At 47.9% G+C, this 21,968-nt stretch overlaps 1 protein-coding gene across 2 annotated transcripts; it reads left to right on the forward strand.

Moving 5' to 3' along the window:
- The first annotated feature begins 2,903 nt into the window (after positions 1 to 2,903).
- Positions 2,904 to 21,379, forward strand: PLCD4 (phospholipase C delta 4). 2 transcript variants are annotated; one of them, XM_074313379.1, is made up of 17 exons: positions 2,904 to 3,086; positions 6,936 to 6,991; positions 7,105 to 7,263; positions 8,410 to 8,638; positions 9,789 to 9,924; positions 10,508 to 10,739; positions 13,444 to 13,645; positions 14,615 to 14,759; positions 15,400 to 15,552; positions 16,985 to 17,173; positions 18,405 to 18,561; positions 18,911 to 19,027; positions 19,246 to 19,418; positions 19,975 to 20,110; positions 20,479 to 20,628; positions 20,705 to 20,812; positions 21,202 to 21,379. In XM_074313379.1, exons 2-16 carry the CDS (start codon positions 6,970 to 6,972, stop codon positions 20,809 to 20,811), a joined length of 2,307 nt encoding a protein of 768 aa, XP_074169480.1. In that variant the 5' UTR covers positions 2,904 to 3,086; positions 6,936 to 6,969; the 3' UTR covers position 20,812; positions 21,202 to 21,379. The 2 variants fall into 2 exon arrangements, with proteins under 2 accessions (XP_074169480.1, XP_019597396.2); XM_019741837.2 differs by having other exon boundaries at positions 2,905 to 3,086; positions 9,795 to 9,924.
- The last annotated feature ends 589 nt before the right edge of the window (positions 21,380 to 21,968 follow it).

Here is a 21,968-nt window from a genome sequence, read left to right on the forward strand (position 1 = left end):
TTCAATTCTAACTAAAATCCCAGCAGGTTTATTTTTGTGAAAATTGACAAGCTGATTTTAAAATTTGTTTAGAAATTCAGAGTGTCAAAACAGCCAAGATAATCTTGAGTAAGAACAAAATTGGAGTCTTCCCATTCCCAGATGAGTTACAAAGAGCACACACTTGTATTTTGTTGTATGACCTTTTCTGAAAGGTCTGTTATGGAATATTATACCATTGGTGTTGTTTTTTTAACCTATATTTTACACCTTCTGATTCTCCCTTCCCCTTGGTTTTTTGTTTTTAATTTTTTTGGAATGGAGGAATGGCTATGTAGTATCTGGTCTTTTGAAGTTTTATATCATGGCTTTTAATTCTTCAGGTAGACTCATTTGTGATTTTTAAAATGAAATTTAATATTTTGTGTTGCCTTTTTGGCCACCAAGAAGATGGGCTTTATTCCAGAAGTGTGAGTAGATTGGATGGGCTGGGGAACTGGTCTTTTGAGTCCCTAGCCTGACTGTCCCAAAAAGAAAAATGTTTGGGGCATCTCCCCTAGGCGTCAGGAGGAGGGTCTAGGCTTATCTGGGTGGCAGCGTGAGAGTATAGTGTTTAGGTGTTCCTCTTTGCCAGCTGTACTTTCATTTCAATTTGGGGCTTCTCGACCTTTCCTGGGCATAGTTCCCAGAGAGTCCCTCTGCTGCTGCCCTGATCGGGTTTCTGGATCTGTTAATAATAGACAACAGTGGGGAAAGGGCCAGGATCATTATGGAAATAGGAACAACCAAACCAGATGGACAGTTCCTGTGCCTGGGGCCCTGTCTCTCTGCTCACTTCCTGATCTAAAGAGCGTCCTGCAGGGGGGCATGTTTTCTAAGCCACTCTTTGGAGCTGTTCTCACCTGTGAAGGTTTCCAAGTGCCTGTCCCCAAAAGTAGAACACATGATCTGGGAGCACTGATATGTTTATGAGGACACAAACAGAAAATTTGAAACCTGGACTCTCCCAGAAAATCCAGAATGAGTGATGATACCCCTCACAAAACACCCAGAAGGGAAGGATGTGGGGTAGCAATTAGGTGAAGCAAATAGTGACTCCAAGAGGCAAACCATACATGATCCTGCAGTGTTGAAGAGGAGTGGGGAATGTGAAGAGCAAGCGTGGAAAAATAAGGACATGGCCAGGTTGGGGAGGCAGGAATGGGAGAGAGACAGGCAGTGAGACACGGCCTCTAGTAAGTAAAATATGAAATCAGCACAGTTTAAATTTTTTTTTTTTTTTTTTACAGTTTAAATATTGATATGCCCCTAATCTTTCTGGTCCCCATGAATGGCCTCCCTCTTCTGCCTCCCCTCTTCCTTTATCAAAATCTGCTCTCAGTACAGTATGGTAAACTCAACCTCGGTGTAAATTGTGAAAAACCAGGAAGGCTTCAGAAATGACCAGTTGCAAAATTTTGAAACCCTCTTATTGTAAAACATTACACAGATATAGAAAACGACAGAAAGAAAATGGATAGCTTAGTGAGTTATAAAGGGAAGATCCTTGTCAGCACCTGAAGTAGAACTAGAACTTGGCCGGCTATTTCAGAAACGAGCTCTGGGTCCTATCCCATCACAACGCCTACCTCCTCCCCAAAGTAACTACTATCCTGACATTTATGGTAATCACTTAGGAGGATTTTATTTTAATGGGACTAACGTTTTAGCTATAAATAATCACTAATGGTAGAATATTGGGCAGTTGAGGGGTGTTTGGGGAGCCATGAGAAGCAGACAGATCTCAGTACACTTAAAATCACATTATTTCATATAGTTAGTTTCACTCTGTGCCTACGATGAAGACAGCGCACGGGAAAAGGATCCCACAGAAGTGCAAGTACAGATGTGCCCTATGACCTCAGCTGCCTTATGGTCATCCACTGGTCCAGAAAGAGCCATGTCCTGCAGTCTTGCCAAAGCAGAGCAAAAGTACGTCCCAGTGCACAGTGCTTGGGAGAGTGCAAGGGACTGGCTGTCTCTGCTGCTGCAATGTGAGTCCAGGACGTTGCCTAAACTCCCCTGGGCCTCAGTTTCTCACTGTGAAGAATGGGGCCATAATAAAGCCCTTTACAGTCCCACATTACTCTCCTCACTTGTTCCCGTTTCCTCAATCTTGGTTTCCGTTTAAACTGCCTATTCATTGGCCCTTGCAAGAAGCTCGTTACCTACCTTTCCCAGCTGGGTGTCCTTCCAGTCTGGTGCTCTTGTTTTTGCCCTGGATTCCTACACACCATGAGTCTGTTTCATCTCCACACACACCTTTATAAACACGCATGTATGTCCTTGCACATCGGAGATGCTGAACAAATGCTCAGAGAGTAAATGAAGACAAAGGAAGAACAAATGAATTTCTGCATACATCCCTTCAATATTTAGCGAGTGCCTAATATATACAAAGATACTAACCTGTTCCTCTACACTGTAAGATCATTCCTCTCCTCCCTCTCACCTCATCTCCCTCCTTTTCCATCCTATTTCTTTTTTCCTTTCCCTGTGCCACAGAGCTAGACTGAGTGGCCTGCAAGACAGGAGGCAGAGACGCAGAAGCAGGCTGGATGGTGGAAACAGACACCATGGAAAGGAGCCAGATGAAATAAGGGCAAAGACAGCTGTATAACATGTAGCAAGAAACTGGCCAGAATGAAAAGCAGTGATTCATGGAGCTCAGGCACTCCTTGGGTTTCACTTGGAGAGCTCTGGCGGGATTGGGGTCAGTTAGAGCTGGCATCAAGATGAAGGTCTGCCAGGCTCCTCCTCCCTAGAGATGTGGAGCTCCAATCCCTCCCCTTAATTCTTTTCTACCCACTCCACCCCCACGACTCCCTCACCGACCAATGTCCTGGGCCTTTAAGAGTTAGATGGGCTGGACTGAGGAGAGAGCTCATACTTCTCCCCACCCTACGCTTTGCCTCTGGCTGTAACTGCCAGTCACAGCAGCAAACTGCAGTGGAAGAGGGAGGAAAGCAGCGAGTACACGAGGAGCAAAGGAACGAAGGAGCCAGCTGGGTTTCCTCATCCCACAGCATTGCGGTGCTCACAGACGCAGGACTGCCCTCCTGCCCAAGGTAAGTGCCTGGAGGCTCCGAGCAGCCTCTGCTCCAAGCTCTGACCTGCCTGAGTCCCTAGCTCTGCCTTCTACACTAATCCACCCTGATTAAATTGCACCCTGGATTCCTTTGCCAGAACAGGTCTACAAGGCTCCGACCTGATTCTCTCCAGCTTACCCTCTTTGACTTACACGTTTCCCCCTGGCTGTGTCAGTCACCCCTTTACATGGGACCTCTTAGCTACCCCGGGCTGTCACTCAGAGGTGAGCCCCAACCTAGCAAGGGGAAGAGAGAGAACTGAGTAAGCTGTGCTTTCGCATATTCATGACCAGATTGTTGAGGTTTACCAAATGAGGGTTAGCCAAGATCCCTGGGGATACAGAAACCCCTGCTAATAAGGAGTTAGGAGACTTCTTTGGAAAGAACCAGGGTTTGATTCTATCCCTCATTCTCCGCCTCCTCAATGGGCCAGAGCAGTTTGTTGGCATACCCAAGCACTGTGCTGAGACTTGCTTTCAGTCCTGACTCTGCCATTCACTCGCTATGTGACTTTGGACAGCAACTTCCTGCTCTGTGATAAGAAGGATTTAGGGTTTTCCAGACTTGCCTCTGTAGCCGGGGTCCTCTTTAAAATACAATCTTCCTGAACCCCATCCTTGGAAATGCTGATCTAGCAGATTTGGGGTGGGGTTAAGGGATCCCTCTGTAAGGACAGCTCTGTTTTAGAACCTCTGGATTAGATGTATTATAAAAGTCTTGAAACTAACGTTCTGAGGGCTCTGACTGGAATCATATGTCCTCCTGGTATGAACCAGATCAGACATAATCCCGCTCAGAAGTAAGAGCAGACAAAATGCTCTCTTCCTTCCTGGTCCTCAGAGAGACCTGAGACACCCTGAATTCCACTGTCATGCCACTGGCACCATTGGCAATGCTGCCCAAATCCATCTCTAGGTGACATTAACCACGTGGAAGTCGAGGACCAAATCTTGCTCGGCAGCCCTGGCCACTCCCCACCTTATTCTGCGTGTCTGTTTTCTCACCTGTATTATAGCGGAAATTATCTGTATTCCCAAGGATCTCCCCATGCATGCCCAGGAGTGAGCAGTGATGACCCAGTCGGTCTTCCTCTGTCTCCATCCTGTCTCTTGCCTCTTGCTCTTGCTCTCACTCCCAAATCCTTTGTGCCTTCTCTCCTAACTGCACCTGACTCTGCTGTGACCATTCTTTCCTTCCTACCTTCAGACACCAGAGGAAACACCAAGACCGAGAACAACTGGGTTCTAAGTCACATTCTCTGGGCAGTTTGTTTAGTCGGTCTCCTAGGATACGGGGGAGCGTGAGTGAGGCTGAGCAGAGGGATGTGCTACTGGACCACAGTTTCACAATACTCACCGGAGCTGAGAACCAGAAAAAAGAGGGTGTGGGGAGAAGGGATGAGAAGGATGAGAAGCAGACAGCAAAGAGAGGCTGACAAGTGAGCAAATGGGGAGGCACAGAAAGGATCAGGAGAGAGAAGAGTGGTTGGGGACAAAGGCAAAGGAAGGGGTCAGGCAGAGGATGGGGAAAGGAAAGACAAGAAGAGAAAAAAGGAAGGCTATTTGGTGGGATATGGTAGGGATAGAAAATTATGGAGGAGAAAGACAAAACATTGATATCCCTCGATGATCCTTAGCCCTGCTTTAAACCTGCTTCCTAGAGAAAGCCCTTGCTGAGGGTAGAGTCTTGGTGAGATCTCTGAGCTGGTCATCTGGAGACTTTGGTGCTAGTCCCAGTTGGCCACTTAATTCATTTGGTGACTCTGGCAGTTCAGCTAACCTTTCTAGTCCTCGGTCCCCTTTTCTATAAAATGAAGTCCAGCACTGACATTCTATGTCCCCTTGGTTTGAAATTGGCCTTCTTATGGCCACATGTCACCTGGATACAGCTTTCAAATAGTGATTCAGGAATGGGAGCAGGATTTGACGAGCCTGTCAACCCCTGGGGTTGGAAGAGTTTGACAAAAGAGGATAGAATAATTTTCTAACTCTGGTGTGAGAGGAACTAGGCTCCAAAATAGGGGTGTCCTGGCACTCGGTTTCTGTTCTGAGGCTTCCCACGTTTGAGGACATCGTTGTCAGGTGTAATGGAAGTAATTCTGTCTTCTCCCAAGGCCAAGGCCCACCCATCCCAGAGTCCCTATGCCCCAGACATGAGAGCTGAAGTTCAGAGACAAGATAAGATAGGGTGTTGGCAAGGGGGATTAAAGTTGCATGCCAGGCTGACCCCCTGCCTTACCCCAGAGTCTGAGGAGCTGAAACACTTAACAGAGACCCGTTACTTTCTACTTCAGTCTTCATATATCTTTGGCAAACCTCAGATTCCAAACTGTGCATCTCCACCCAGAAAAGCAGAGATGCTTTTCTGTCTCCCCGGAAGCACCTGGGGACCTTCTTCCTTCCAGAGTTTTCTCACTCAGTCTCCCATAGTCAGCCTCAGCCAGTAAAACCTTTTCTTCATGGAACTTGCAGGGTTCTTTCTCTCCTGAGAACTGCCTTGAGTTGTCTTTCCCACTTTGGCACAGACTGATTCCCAACCTTGCCCTCTCCGTCTGGGTACCTGCACATGGCTACTAATTTAGGAAGCCGTCTCTAGTTCCTGCAGTGGGGGAAGCTGTATTTTCAGTGACTTTTACCTTCTTCCTAAAGACTTGGCCACCCCCAGGTGACTTTATAGGCTGTTCCCACTAAAGAGAGATAGGGCACTAATATGGTGCATGACCTCGGACACTTCCCATCCTGTTCCTAGACTTCCGCTTTTTCATTTGTATAGTATCGGGATTTGAGCTGTACGATGTTTTCATGAAGCACTAGCTGAATGACTGCTTCAGAGAGTCTTTTACTTTTTTAGATGTTCACCATTGCCAACATTTTAAACTTATCAATGAAAAAACACATTTCTATTCAAGTGTAGATCCTTTGCTTATACAAAAGCATAGAGCTTTATGTTTCAATAGCATTCACAGTTTGAGAATGGTTTAGCCAAGAGTTGAGTGTTTCTTATAGGGGCAGAGATAGAATCAAAGTGGCGACATAGCAAATCTTCTAGTTCATTTCAAGGGAAGCTTGTGGTTACCTACTAGGATAATTTAACCAGGTCCTACATTTTTAGTCAATAGAGAAAACTTGAAAATGCAGTTCTGAGACTTTGTAATTTATCTGGTCCGTTAAAACTGTGAGAATAACTGTTATGAAAAGGAGTGTAAAATATACTTTGCCGTGCGAAGGGAGAAGAAGATGGCTTATTTAGCTAAGTACAGTGCTAAGTGTTGTAGAAGAGACAAAAGAAACAGTCTGCCCTAGCCCTTCAGGAGCTGGGTGACCTGCATGAGAGCATGGAGAGGGCTCCCAGAATAGGGAAGCTAGGATGCTTCCACCTGGAGAAGAGAAGTCTAGGATGTAGAGAGATGCCAGGTTCTGAAAGGGCAGCCAGAGAGACAGCAGTTCCTAATAATGAGAAACTGGCAGGGTGACATGAGGTTACCTTGTGGATTGCAGGGTATTGGGAAGCAGAGGGGTATTTGGCAGAAAGCCCTGGTTTAGCTCTCTCTGGAGATGGCTATGGGAAACAGCAGAGGCTCTGGAATCAGACCTACTTAGCTTTAAATTCTGACTCCCTGTGTCATTTCAGATAGGTTTCTTGGTCTCTCTAAGCCTCATCGTCACCAAATTCAAATTAGAAATAAAAATTGCTACAGACTGTGTAGATGAAATGCCTGACACATAATGGGCAGTCAGGAAACACTGGTTTCCTTCTCTTCCTCCCTTGACCTGTTATTTCAAGACCACTAAGATTAACCCAGTCTCGTGCTCCCCTTTATTCCTTTAGGTGACTCTGGCACCAGCTGGTGGAGCAGTGGGTGATGGCGTCCTCACTGCAAGGCCGTGAGTACCCCTACAGAGGCGGGCGTGGGTACCGGCCCAGGGACAGGGAAGAGCACCTCGTGGGCCCTCCACCCTCCTGGCCGGTTCTCCAGCCCCTGCTTCTCCTGGCCCAGGGCTGCCCATCAATGAAGACGTGCTGCTCATGCAGAAAGGCACACTGATGCGGAAGGTGAGGTCCAAAAGCTGGAAGAAGCTAAGATACTTCAGACTTCAGGAAGATGGCATGACAGTCTGGCATGCCCGGCAGGCGGGAGGCAGAGCCAAGCCCAGCTGTGAGTGATGGGGTAGCTAGAGGTGGGCACATGGGTGGCTGGGACCCTAAGCAGCCAGCAGCCTGGGAACGGGAGGGACCAGCACGCTATGATGTGCCCTTCTGCTGTCCCACTCGTATCTACATCTGAGCCTATAAATCGGAAATTATAACAGTACCTGCCTCTTAAGGATGCTATGAGGATTACATTGTTATTGCACGTAAAGGGCTCAGAAGAGTCCGAGCACATAACAAGGCTCAATAAATCATAGGTTACATCTTGTTATTATTATTATAATAAGAGCATGATCGCAGGAAGCAGACCGCTTGGATGAAAGTCCTGGCTCTGCCACTTTCTAGCTCAGCGCCTTTGGACACGTTACTTAAACTAAGTTTCAGTTTCTTCATCTGTAAGTTGGGGATTAAATGGTACCTGCTTAGTAGGGTTACGGGGACTCAGTAAATGAATGTCTGAAACATGGGACCTGAAACCAGGATGCATTTCATAAATGTGAGCCATCATGGTGACTATTGTAAAATACCATAAATGCATCGTACGTGTGCGTCCTGTTGACTATAAACACTTTATGATCCGCCTAAAAGCAGATCACAGGACACGTCTAAGAGAGTCTGCCTTAAAGACATAATCAAAGCTCACAATCCACACCATCCCCAGCTGAGGACAGGGGCATGAGAATTTCTCTGGCTCCCTCCTAAACATGTGGAAAGAGGAAGTCCTCAAACCTGGAACGGGTGACTTGAACTCGGGCATCTCATGCTTTGGTGTAACTGCTTCTATCGGCAAGCACGTGTCCCTTTGTCAGACTCACAGTCCTCTTGTGCTCACCATGTGCCCTGGCCATGTAAGGGACCATCCCTTATCTAAGATGAGGACACTGAGGGTCACGGCTTTTTCGGTCTGTGTCATACTGCCAGCTGATGGCTGGATGCCAGGTCTTGCTATTCCCAGCACAGGCCCCTTGCCATGCTGCCTACGAAAGCAGCAAGGATTCATGTGGAATCCTACATCCCAGGGGTCTGCAGCCCGTGGAGGCTGGGATTCCTCCTCTCTCTGGCTTCACAGAGAAGGGAGTAATGGTTGGCCCTTAGCTGCTGCAGTTTGGTGGACTCTCTTCCTCAGTGCCCCTACTTGCTCCTTCTCTGGCAGTCTCAATCTCTGATGTGGAAACAGTGCGTGAGGGCCATGAGTCCGAGTTGCTACGCAGCCTGGCCGAGGAGTTTCCGCTGGAGCAGGGCTTCACCATCGTCTTCCACGGCCGCCGCTCCAACCTGGACCTGGTGGCCCACAGTGTGGAGGAGGCCCAGATGTGGATGCAGGGGCTCCAGCTATTGGTGGACTTTGTCACGAACATGGACCAACAGGAGCGGCTGGACCAGTATCGGCAGGATGGAGTCAGTGTGGGGGCCGGGGGTCATTGACGGAGCAGATGCTGCAGGGCTAAGGACAGGTGGGAGGGAGCGCAGGCCTAGGGACGCCCTAGGGACGTGGTGGGCAGGGGCAGCTCAGGCCAGTGTGAGGCTGAGAATATTGAGGGAGGAATGGAGGCTTGAGGTGGCAAAGACGGAGCCAGGCAGAGTTTGGGCATGAATCAGGCCCCCGGGGAGTGGGGAAAGGGACAGCGAGAGGCCAAGGATAAAACAAGGTGTGATCCAGAGAGGTTAACAGAAGATCCCAGTGCATCAACTCCCACAGTGGTAGGAAGCAAGCCCTCATCAGAGGGCTCACTGGTGTCATCTCACTTCAAGTTTCCTAGATTGTATTCACCTTCTATGCCAGCTCGTTCTTCCGTTCATTCATTCATTCATTCATTCATTCGTTCAGCATTTATTAAGCAGAATGTATCTGGTACTATACCAGGCCTTTCAGTACAAAGATTAATGAGATTCAGATATCATGTTTGTCAGTGGAGAGGGCGGAATTGTCTAAATAATTTAAGTACCATGGACGTGTATGGTACTTAGATAATTTGAGCGTGTTCAAAGGAAGGGGTTCTGAGAAAGCTTTAGGGAGGAAGGCCCAGCATTTGAGCTGGGCCTTGAAAATGAGTAGAATTTGAACATGAAGACAGTGGGAGGGAAAGACACTCCTGCCTGAAGGAGTAACATGAGTAAAGGCCCAGAGATAAGAAACTGAAGAGCTAGAGAAAGAGTGGGACATCAGAGAGCACAGAGTTAGGGGTCGGGCGAAAATGCAGGGAAGACAGAGATGTGTTGAGAAGCCTGGGTTGGGGCTGGATCACAGGAGCGCAGAGAGCTTAACTTCTATGTGAAGGAATTTGGGCTTCTTTCTGCAGGCAACAGGGAGGTCCCTGCATGCACCTGACCCATGCAAGAATAAGATAGGTTGGCGTTCTGGGGAGATTATTCTGGAAGCTAATGTGGGAAATTAATTGATGTGGTGGAGAGAAGGGGAGCAAAGACAGGCGTGAGATGTCAATAGATGAACATGCACAAAATATCTGCACACACACACACACACACACACACACACACACACACACACCCAGTGCTTTTGCCTTGACTCAGACCTGGATGGTTGAGTGACTGGTTCCAGCGTGGAGATAAAAACCAGGATGGTCGGATGAGTTTCCGAGAGGTGCAGCGGTTACTACACATGATGAATGTGGAGATGGAACAAGAATATGCCTTTCAGCTTTTTCAGGTGAGTCTTCTGGGGGAGGATTTGCAGAAGGTGTCCAAGGCCACACTGTCACTTGGCCAGAAGTACTCTGACCCTATCCGGCAACACTCATTTATCAGATCTCTACTATGTACCCTAGGACAATGCCAGACTCAATGGGAAGTGTAGGCCATGGTTCTTACTCTTCAGTCTTGTTGGAAAGATGATTCATAATCTATGAAATGTAAATACCAATGTGCTATCACATCAGACCTCAAGGATCTCTCTATCGGTGGCCAGAATTTCACAGGTGCCTAGTATAATGGAAAACTCCGACTGGAAGGTGAATGAATAGGAGGAGGGAATCTTTTGACCTTTTAGGGAGCTTTGGGATACTTAACTTTTTCTAGTTGAACATTTTTTCTAATAGCAAATAGTCTGACTGGAATTTTGCTTTTAATTTACAAAATTAAATAAAATTTTGGCTTCTTCTAGGAACATTATCAGGTGTTCTGTGGAAGGATTTTGGGTCCACCTGCCAGTAAGACTGTCCTTCCAAGACAAGTCAATGTCATAAAACTTGCTGTTAAAGGGTTTGTCTACTCACCTCTAAACCCTCTTACAGGCAGCAGACATGTCTCAGTCTGACACTCTGGAGGGAGAAGAATTTATAGAGTTCTATAAGGCACTGACTAAGCGTGCTGAAGTGCAGGAACTGTTTGAAACTTTTTCGGCTGATGGGCAGAAGCTGACCCTGTTGGAATTCGTGGATTTCCTCCAAGAGGAGCAGAAAGAAGGAGACCACGCTTCTGACCTTGCTCTGGAACTCATCGACCGCTATGAGCCTTCAGAAAGTGGTAAGACGACCAGAGCAGAAAGACACCAGACATGGGAGCAGGGAGGGGACCATGACCAGAAAGTTCCAGAGACCAGCAGCCTGCTGCCTAATTCAAGGAAGACTGAGTCCACCCCAGGCCAGTTCCCTGCCCAATCTTCATCTCATTCAACCACTCCTTTGGAAGGAGAGCGGCCATTTCCCGCCCCGATAGGACAGGAGTCTCCTCTGTAACGCTAGGTCTCCCTGGAGGAAGAACATTCCATTAGTCCCCTTTCCTCCATCATGCTCATGTTTCACCATGTTTCACATCCTTCACTTGCAAAACGTTCTTCCTGATGTCAACCTTGGGCCTCGGTGGACATGGAACATCCTAGATCCTCTTGCTTTGGCCTCTTCTCTAGTGCATATGATTCCTTTTCCTCTAGATCCTGTTTGCTGTCTCTTTAAATACTAGCTCTCCGTCCCTTTCTGGGCTTTCTCCAAATTCACCAAATGGTTCTTGAAGTCTCTAAGCCCAGGAAAGCCCTAGGAAGCTCGTCATCCCCTGGCTGAGGGGGGTGATGATGAGACCAAAAACTTAGCTTTTTAACAAGCACAGCTAAGATATGCCCTGTCTGCCCTCAGACCTTTCTCCTTGCCCCTTTAGTAGACATCTTCCTGCCCCCCATTCCCTTCAGAATGTGAGGAATTTACATTATTAATAATAAATAACTTATAAGGCACTTTCACATTCCTTACTTCATTTAGTCCTCACTACAACCTCATAAATCAAAATCAATAACCTAAATTGGCCCTTTGCTAAGTATCCCATAACGTGCCAATATTTCTACATGCCTTTTCTCTTCTAATCCTTCCAATGACTCGTTGAAGTAGGTTCTATCATTAAGTCAGTTGTACAAAAGAAGAACACTGAGGTTTAGAAAAATCAAATCTCTTGCTCAAAGCCCACAGCTAGCGAGAGGAGGAATTGGGATTCAAACCCAGGGCATCTGACTCTTACTTGTTGCCTCTCCTGCGAATGAGGATTGGAGATGAGATGAATGAGAGCTGAACAAGTGCCCCAGGTTTCCTACGTCTCAACTCCCACTTCCTTTCATTCGCTCATGCACTCATGACTTCAGCTAATGGTTACTGAGTACTTCTAATGTGCCAGGACCTACCCTCGGCACCAGCGATACAGCAGCAGGTCAGACGAGGACAATGCCCTCATGGAACAGGGTCAGGCAGAAAGTGTTGGGATCAGTGATTCCAGATTCATGTGCGTGCTCAGAAAAGAAATGGGGCTGTAAAGAAATCATTTCGGAAAACTACATAGAAAAGGAATGTCAGAGGGTTAAGAAATAGGATCTCCAATTCCCAGTGCAGCATTCAGCACACATCAGTTACATTTGTTCTACCTCCCAGCCTTCTTTGTGTTCCATCGCCTTGCACTTGACTGTTGGGTACTATATTCTGGCTGCAGAGTATAGTATTAGCGTCATTCAGGAAACCTGGGCTCACGTCCCTACTCTGCTCCCCACTAACTAACCTTGGGCAACTCGCTTAACCTGAGCTTCAGTTCTCTCATCTGTGAAACAATTGGCGAGGAAATGAAATAATGCACATGAAAAGTATCTGGCAACTGTGGATTTACCCTAATGACTTGAGTTATTACTGTCTAGAATGAAACTTCCTGCCCAACTACCTGCCATTCTCCGCCACCTCCAGGCCTTGTCAATCCTGGAGAGCACAAGGAAGCTGGACATCACAGTGCAATTGTTCTGCCCCCCAAGGGAGCCCCTGCAGCAGTGTCACCCTCAGTGAGACTGCACAGCCCAGTGGTGTAGGGCATGGCTTTGCCACCTGGCTGCCTGGGTTCAAATCCCAGATCCTTCACTTACTCATCATGTGAGCTGGGATAAGTTACCTAACTTCCCAGGACAGACTGGATTATATCTACCTCCCATGTTGGTGAGAGCACTAAGAGAGACACTGCATGTCACGTGCTTGACATAGAGCAAGAACTCAGTAACTGTTAGTGATCGTTGTTATTATATGAACCCTGTGCTGAAATGCGTGAGGGCTAAGAAGGAGCGTCAGGGCCCTGCCCCTGAGGGGAGTAGGATTCAAGGGGATGTTGGACAAATACTCCTCAAAACGTGATATGGGAATTGATGAGAGGAAGAAACCCTCGGGTCAGAGTTGGCAGCAGCTACACGGCCCAGAGAATGAAACAAAGGTACCTTGGTCATATCAGTAATAAGTCGTTGACTTTGATTCTCTCTGGGCCTCAGGTTCCCCATCTATCAAATTAGCCCTTTGGACTGCATACTGTGTTGTCCATTATGGTAACGATGAGCTCCATGTGACTGTTTAAATTTAAATGAACTGAAATGAAAATTTTAAATTCAGTTCTACAGCCACACAGCTTATGTGTCTAGGAGCTACCATATTGGACAATGCAGGATACGGTTCCATCATTGTAGGAAGTCCCATTGGACAGCACTGGATTAGAGTGATCGTAATGATTCCCCTTGTAGCTTTGACATTCTCTGAGGGTGGGGAGGATTGAAATGACAGGCACTGTGGTGGGGGGGAGGCAAGTTTGGGATCTGGAAGCTGGGAGTGGACAGCATACAGGCAGGACCCTGGAGAGGGGTGGGGTGGAGGTCATGCTGTAGGGGTGCTGGGGAGCTCCCACTCAGAGTTCTCTCACGCTGGTGTCCCCCCACTCCACACCCTAGGCAAGCTGCGGCATGTACTGAGCATGGATGGCTTCCTTAGCTACCTCAGCTCGAAGGACGGAGATATCTTCAACCCAACCTGCCTCCCCATCTACCAGGATATGACTCAACCCCTCAACCACTACTACATCAACTCCTCTCACAACACGTACCTGGTTGGGGACCAGCTCTGTGGCCAGAGCAGTGTCGAGGGATATATAAGGTGCAGTGAGAGGAAGGGAGAAGGGGCCGAGCTCATGAAAAGGGACCCTCTGTGGGAAACTGAGGTGTGCTGACAATACATACAGGGATTGAATAGATGCCACGGGGAGTTTGGGGCTGACGATCTCTGGATACTTGAGAGGGGTTACTGAAGACTGGTGGGAGAGTGGTATTAAAGCCCTATGCGTAAATGGAGCTTCTCTCTTTCGTAGGCTATGAAACTCTCTTGGAACTGAGAGGTCCTGACAGATTTATCTGGAATAAACAAGTAAACTAAGTGTTAAACAGAAGGCAGTATCACATAGGAGTCAAAAGCATAGGTTTTGGAGCCAGACCATTTGAGGTCAAATCCTAGCTCCCTCACTTGGTACTCTGGGGCAAAGTATTTAACCTCTCTATGCCTCAGTTTCCCCCATCTGTGAAATAAGGATGATAACAGTGTCTATTCTGTCTGGGTTATTGTGAGTATTTAATGAGATCATCCATGTGTCAATAGCTAATAAAAGGTACCAGCTTTTATTGTGACGCATTACGGATTAGATCAAATAGTCAAGATATCTTTGTAGTGCCAGTCACTGAACTAGTAGCTTCAGGAGATACAAAGGTGAGTGGAGCATATCGTTCCTGCCCTAGGAAGTCTAGTAGAGAAAATAAAGTAGAAACTTACTGAAAGTTTGAATAATTCATGTGTTGTATAATGAAATACAGCCAGAATACCAGCGGCCTCATGAGACAGTATGTGATGGCTTGCTAAGGAAAGCGTGTGAGGTGGTTTGGGGGGGTGGTGGAGATCAATGTGAGCTGCAGCTGTGTCCCAGTGGGCAGCGAAGGGTCCATGGAGATGTAACTTGAAGGGATCTTGACAGGTAAGTGCCTGTGAGCAGTGTTTTCTTCAGCGTGGGGAGAGGGTTCCTAGGTGGAAGATCAGACCTTGATCCCTCCTGTCCCTGGGGGGTTGGGGTTCTTGCAGGGCCCTGAAGCGAGGGTGCCGCTGCGTGGAGGTGGATATATGGGATGGACCTAGTGGGGAACCTATCGTCTATCATGGACACACCCTGACCTCCCGTATCCTATTTAAAGAAGTCGTGGCCGCTGTAGCACAGTATGCCTTCCAGGTAGGAGCCCCAGGATGGCGACACTGGTGAGGCGAGAGGATCTGAGGGAAGAGTGGCTGGCTCTGGGTCTGGGGAGGGTGGAAGGACAAGGGGAGGTTACGTCAAATTGGCATATAGGTAAAAGATTTTAACTGTGAAGCGTCAGACAAATATTAAGGGATTATTATAAATAAGTGTTGGGTGTGTTACTAGTAATTAGTTGTCATAGAGGTAATTGCTAGGGATTAGTAAGTATTCCTTCTAACAACTTCTGTCACCTGTCTGGGAGCGGGTGGATTAGGAAACAGAGAAAGTGGTGGGTGGGGCTGGGAGACGATAGGAATCTGGAAATGAAAGCCTGAGAGTGTAACACGAACACGTCACCAGGGAAATGGCCTGGCCTTCCCATCTAAGGGTGAAAAATCAAAGGTCTCGGAGGGACCTGGGTCCTACCTGGCACAGGTCTGAGATTTGGGGTCCCAAGAGTGACTTTTAGATGTGGGGTGGACTCCAGATCCAGCCAGATCTCCTTGAGTCCTAGAACAGGGTCAGAGGAGTTTAGCAATCGGGTACTCAGTTGAGTAACTAGGTGGGATGGAAGAAGCAAGGAGGTTACAGGCTTTACAACTCTGGCTCCAGTGACCCCTTCCCTCCCCATCAGACATCAGACTATCCGGTCATCTTGTCCCTGGAGATCCACTGTAGCTGGGAGCAGCAGGAGATCATAGCACAGCATCTGACCGAGATCCTGGGGGAGCAGCTGCTGAGCTCCACCTTGGATGGGCTGCTGCCCACTCAGCTGCCCTCGCCGGAGGTAGGGACCCTGCTCCCCCAGCCCAGGCTCGACTGTGGCTTCCGTATCCCCCCACCTTGGCTCCTTCCTCCATGTTGTTTCCTTCTTCTCACCCTCAGATGAACCATCTTGCTCTTTAATCTCCTTGGAGACTTTAATTTTTAAAAACTCTAATTGAACACAAAATTCTATTTATAGTTCTCTAAATTTCAAATAATTTATTTACCTTATATTTCTTTTTTCAATGGAAATACCTTAATTTTTTCCTGATAGTTTGTAACTGTTATAGACTATACCGGCAATATAAAGGGAAATCCCCTCACCATTATATCAACCTTCCCCAATAACTGCTGTCAATAGATTTTTAAGCGCTTATATAAACATATATGTATATATATATTCACATTTTTTAAAGTGAATGGGATTATCCTCTATATCCCTTTATATCTCACATATAATATGTATGTATCATGGGTGTCTTTTCATGTATAATTTTTTCCCTTTTTAACAGCTCTATCGTATTTCATTTTATGTTATGGGCCCTAATTTATTCAACCAGTAGATGAGAAACATAACCAGTAAATGGTAAACATTTAGGTTGTCTATAATTTTTCTCTTGTACATGCAGCTTTGCCCATTTACTCTTTCTTTGAGATGGATTCCTAGAAACAAAATTCCTGGGTTGCAGAGTTTGCATGTTGACCTTTTGGTTATTATTGCCAAGTTGCCCTCCTGGAAAAAATACCAATTTGCCGTCCAACCAACAGTATAAGAGAGGGACCACAAATAACTCCAGTATGACATGATTCATAATAGCAAACATGAAAAAAAAGTCGTTCGGTGTTTTTGTTTGTTTTTTTTTAAAGAAAAATCTGTTTTCTTCTTTTGATTTAATTGATAATATTTACCCACTTTGAGGGTTTATAATTTTTATTGATGTATGACAATTTTTTTAATGTTAAAGATATTAATGCTGTGGAAATATGTTTTGCAGTCTATTTTTTTCTTTTGTGTTTATATCATCTTCTGCCTTACAGGAGTTGCTAAGCTTTATGTAGTCAAATCTGCCAGTCATTTTTATGTCTTCCGACTTTTCTTCATCTCATGTTCTAAAGGCTTTCTCACCTTAGGATTATTCAAAAAGATTCTCTATTTTATTCTAATATCCTTTATGTTCTTTATATTTACATGTAAATCTTTAATCTATGAGGAATCTTTATGCACCGAATGTGAGGTAGGGGTCCCCATTGATGTTTTTCCATATGGACGGAGATGTCACACGTCTGCTGAACAACATGGAATCCTGACTGTATGTGTCAAGCAGCTTTCCTGTGGGAACTTCCGGCCACTCACTCACTTCCTCTGCCTTGGGTGGCCTTGTGAGAGCAGTGGGAGCTGCACGGTCCTTAGGAGGGTCCCAGAGCAGACAGGCTCCTTCATTTTTGTCTCCTAGGAGCTTCGGAGGAAGATCCTGGTGAAGGGGAAGAAGTTAAGGACGCTTGAAGAAGATCTGGAGGAAGAAGAGGAGGAAGAGCTGGAGTCTGAACTAGAGAGGGAGCAGGAGCCTGGGCTGGAGCTGGAGGCCCCGACGGAGCCTGAGAGCCCGGAGCTGAGCCCTCGCACTAAGGACAAAAAGGAGAAGGTAGGCGAGGAGGGCGGTCTCCTGCTCTGGTATCTGGTCAGAGACTCTAGAGCCAGGCAGGGTAGAGGGCTGAGGGGCAAAGCGGCCTCCAGCCCCAGTAAAAAAGGCATAAGAATGCAAATTTGGCACCACCATGTATTGCTATATATAGATATATTGCAGTGGCTTTCCAACTTCTTTGGGCCATGAAATCTTTTTTTTTAATCAAATCTTATCTGGAAACTCGGTATACAAAATGCATCCTAGTTGGAGCGCCCATTTGGCTCTCTCCTGCATCCCCTGGGTGACTCCTGAGACATCTTGGTACTACTTCTCAGTCTCCTCAAAGGCCAGTTTGAAAACCACTGATGGGTGCATGTGTGCCCCCATTATATTGGGGAAGTAGGGCTTATTGGAGTGACTGCTGTGACCTCTGCTAAAGTGGGCTTAGTTAGAGAAAGCTTCTTGGAATAGGTGAGTTTGAGGAGGGGCCAGAATTAGCCAAAGAGGAGCAGGGAGAGGTGGGGAAGGTGAAGTCCGTGCCTGAGTAGCCCAGCTCCCTGTGGGGAAGGGGAGCCATTTGTGGGATCACCGCGATCCTGGTTTGAAGTCTGCATTTCTCTCTTGTGCACTTGCTTGGCTCAGCTGGCTGATGTCTAGCTTATCCTGTTCTCTGGGGCTGTGGTGTATAATCTGCTGCCATGTCCAGGGATGGAAATGGGAATTCAGGAGACAAATCTAAAGATATTACTCTGGGACCCTCACATCCTTCCAGCTGCGACTTCCACGACCGTTTGCATAACTTGACATACCTGTGAGTTCGTGTACATGTTGACCCAAAATTGTTGATTTGTTTTAAAAGACGAGAGACAGGAAGGATGGAACTTGTTTAAAAATAATCAATGAAAAACCTGTTACCCAGAAAGTAACATAGTGCAGACCCTCCAAGCCCAGAGGCTGAAACCGATCCCACCATATACGTAGACTGCCTTCATTCCCATTCCCACCCCCAGGTTTTGCTGTGCCAGCTGTTTTGTCTGCCTATCTGTTGTCAGACTACAGTCCAGGCTCCTCTTCCCAAGCCTGGGTCCCCTCTCTTTCCTAAGCAGGTGAGGTAGGAGGGAGAATGCAGTGGGGAGGAAGTGGGCAGAGGTCTAGGTTGGCTGGGGAAGTTCAGATCTTGGCCATTGGCTTCTTCCTCCTCAGATTGCTGATGGTTCAATTCCATCTTCTTCTCTGCTTTCTCCTCCAGAAATCCACGCCCATCCTGTGTCCATCCCTCTCTGCCCTGGTTGTCTACATGAAGACGGTCTCATTCCACAACTTCACTCATTCAAGGGAGCACTACCGCTTCTATGAGTTGTCATCTTTCTCTGAAACCAAAGCCAGGCGCCTCATCAAGGAGGCTGGTCAGGACCGAAAGGGCGGGGTAGGGAGGAGACAGGGACGAGTAAGGGCAGGATGGATGGGCAAGCAGATGAGTCCCAGGAAAGAAGGCAAGGGAGCTAGCGAGAGATCAGGGAGCTGAGAAACTCCTCAGAGGAGGCAGGGGGACAGGAGTTAGAGTGGGCTCGACGCTCTGGGGAGAAGACAGCTAGGGGCGGGGTCTGGATGGAAATGAGTAGAGGCACGGTGGCGTTTTCTGGAGCCAGCCTCGGGAGGTGCTGGGGAGGAGTGAAGTCAGTGAGCAGGCCCCCTGGGACCAGAGAAGGCAGAGCACCCATCCCTCCCATCTCTCTACCTACACCCTTTTTACAGGCAATGAGTTTGTGCAGCACAACGCCTGGCAGTTAAGCCGTGTGTATCCCAGTGGTCTGAGGACAGATTCATCCAACTACAATCCCCAGGAACTCTGGAATGCAGGCTGCCAGATGGGTGAGGAGGTAGTAGGGACAGGGAAGAGCAACAGGTGGGAAGTAAGTCCCTGGGTGGCAGTCCAGCCAGGGAATGCTCCAAAAGTGCTAGGCTGAGAGTTACCTGCGGAGGTGTTCCCAGCAGGCTTTTATACCCAACACATCTTTTTAACTCCCTGAAAGAGGAGCCAGATGGCTCCCCAAGGTGAATCCTTCCCTTCTCTTCTCCTGGGGCCTCAGTGGCTATGAATGTGCAGACTGCGGGGCTTGAGATGGACATCTGTGATGGGCTCTTCCGCCAGAACGGTGGCTGTGGCTATGTGCTGAAGCCAGACTTCCTACGGGATACCCAGAGTTCCTTCCATCCCGAGAGGCCCATCAGCCCTTTCAAAGCCCGGACCCTCCTAGTCCAGGTATAATAGAAAGCAAAACCATCGGAAAAAACTGGGGCTACTTGGGCTAGAAGCAGGGGGAAGAGGTGGCTAGGCCTGACAGGAGTGTAATGGGTGAGAAGTCCCTTGAGAGGCAGGTTAGCCTGACTGTTAGCAGCAGGGACCCCGGGCCAGTTGCCTAGGTTCAAACCCATTACTCACTGTGTAATGATGGGCAAGTTCCGTAACCTTGGTCTCCTCACTTGCGACGTGGGGATTAATACCACCACCTACCTCACAGCATTGATGTGATTAGTTAAAACAAAGTGCTTACAACAATGCCTGATATCTAACAAGTGGTATCGGAGGGGCTGCTGTTGTTACGAACGTACCTTTCAAACCTTGTTAAATTTCCATTTGGACGCATTTTAAATTGCACAGAGATTACTAGCAGGAAATATATTACCCATGGAGGACTGGCTTTGCAAACCCAAAGCTAAAGCATGAGGTCCTGTGTCCCCCCGCCCCCTGGGGTGTGAGCTGGAGTGGGGACGGGCTGAGCAGGAAACAGTGAGGTGTTCTAGAGCCCTGGTTGCAGGTGATCAGTGGCCAGCAACTCCCCAAAGTGGACAAGACCAAAGAGGGGTGCATTGTGGATCCCCTGGTGAGAGTGGAGGTCTTTGGCATCCGCCCAGACACAACTCGGCAAGAGACCAGCTACGTGGAGAACAATGGTGAGACATGGGCTGTGCTGGAGGGAGGTGGGAGGGGCGTGCCTCTTACTTTCCTACCATCCTGCCCTCCATCAAATAGTGCCCAGGCCAGCACCCTCCCGCTATGTCCATGGGAGGCCGTGTGGAACAGGAGAGAATCAGGGCTTGAACGTCTTGGGTCTGAATCCTGGCCCCTCACTTATCAACTCAGGTGATTTGGGCAAATTGCTCATCCACTGAGCTTCAATTTCCTCACCTGCAAAACGCTGATCGCTATGAAAACTAAGAGGGAGAACACAGGGAAAGCGGCCCAGCGCGGAACTAAGAACTGGTCAGCAACACCTGTTCCTTCCTCCCATCCCTCATTCACACCCTCCCTGCCACCTCAGGTTTTAATCCGTACTGGGGGCAGACGCTGTGCTTCCGGGTCCTGGTGCCTGAACTGGCCCTGCTGCGTTTTGTGGTAAAGGATTACAACTGGAGGTCCCGAAATGACTTTGTGGGCCAGTACACCCTGCCTTGGACCTGCATGCAACAAGGTGAGCCCTCCTTTGGGCCCTGGTCAAACCCTCAGCTCTGGCTGCCTGCCTCACGCTGTCCTCTTGCGCCTTCCAGGTTACCGCCACATACACCTGCTCTCCAAAGATGGCACCAGACTCCATCCAGCCTCCATCTTCGTACACCTCTGCATCCGGGAAGGGCTGGATGGGGATGAATCCTAAGGTGGGCACTTCATGGGAAGGGTGGGTGCACTGGTTTTAGAAGATAAGAAAAACCTGGAAAAATGCTCCAGAAAGCAGAGGTGACGAAAACCACCTCTGGGTTGTACATTCCTAGACACAAAATTACGTCACCCTTCCTAACAAGCAAATCTAGGACTGGATTTTTCACCTTCTCTTCCTTTTGGTATCTTTCCTGTCCTTCCCCTGAGCACACTCTATACTGGAATTCCTTTCTTCCTCTTGCTGTGGGCGTAATCCCATACCCAGACCTAGGACTAACCTCTCCCATCGACCGTGGCTCAAAGGCAGATGGCAACTAGAAATCCAGAGAGGGGCGTGGGGCAGAGAAACTCTAAGAGGCATTATCCTCTACCCCCAACTTCCTCAAAGCCCAGAGCCAAGGAAGGAATAAACCAAGCCTCAAAGCTCCGCAGGCAAAGGCTGGGGAGAGACCTGACACCTGAAAAAGACTACACTGACTCAAGAGAACACGGCCCAGCGCTCAGCATCTCCACTGGACTGCTCCTCCCTGGCCCCCATATAAATAGAGCTGCTCCCTCTAACTTGGCTTGAGTATGTATGGTCTGTCATTTGGGGCAAGAGAGGGAGATTCGAGGGCTGGGGGTCATTTGGGTAGATAGGTGGGGCAGGGAAAAGGTGGAAAAACAAGTTTCCAGGGGTCCCCTGCGTGTCCATAGGAAGGATACAGAAATATGGCTTCTAAGAGGCAGGGCAAAAGGAGCAGACAAGGGGGTATGTAATCCCAGTCCTACGGAAGATTTGCCTGGAACAGTCCTGGTTTCTGTCTGCTGTCCCAGCATAATTAGTAATAGTACCCTCTGTCATTTTCCCGGTGTGTCCCAGTTTAGATGATTAATTATACAGTCACTGGGAGGCACTCAGAATTCCACATTAGAGATTTGCCCCAAATCATTTGCCTTTCACACTATCTTTGTGCTTTAACTCTAGAGCAGCTGCTGACTCAGTCTGATGCTGAATTAAAGCTGCTTCCTGGGAGGCTTAGTAGGCGGCAGTCCTCTCTCTACAGGTAGACAGAATGGCCCAGAAATAGGGAGCAGGGCACGGGTCAAGATGGGCTCAAGGAGAGAGAGAAGGCAGACCTGGGCCTGTCTGAGAAGCCATCACCCAGTGAAGAC

This window comes from Rhinolophus sinicus, linkage group LG01 (genome assembly GCF_036562045.2).
Source record: "Rhinolophus sinicus isolate RSC01 linkage group LG01, ASM3656204v1, whole genome shotgun sequence".
Taxonomy (NCBI): Eukaryota; Metazoa; Chordata; class Mammalia; order Chiroptera; family Rhinolophidae; genus Rhinolophus; species Rhinolophus sinicus.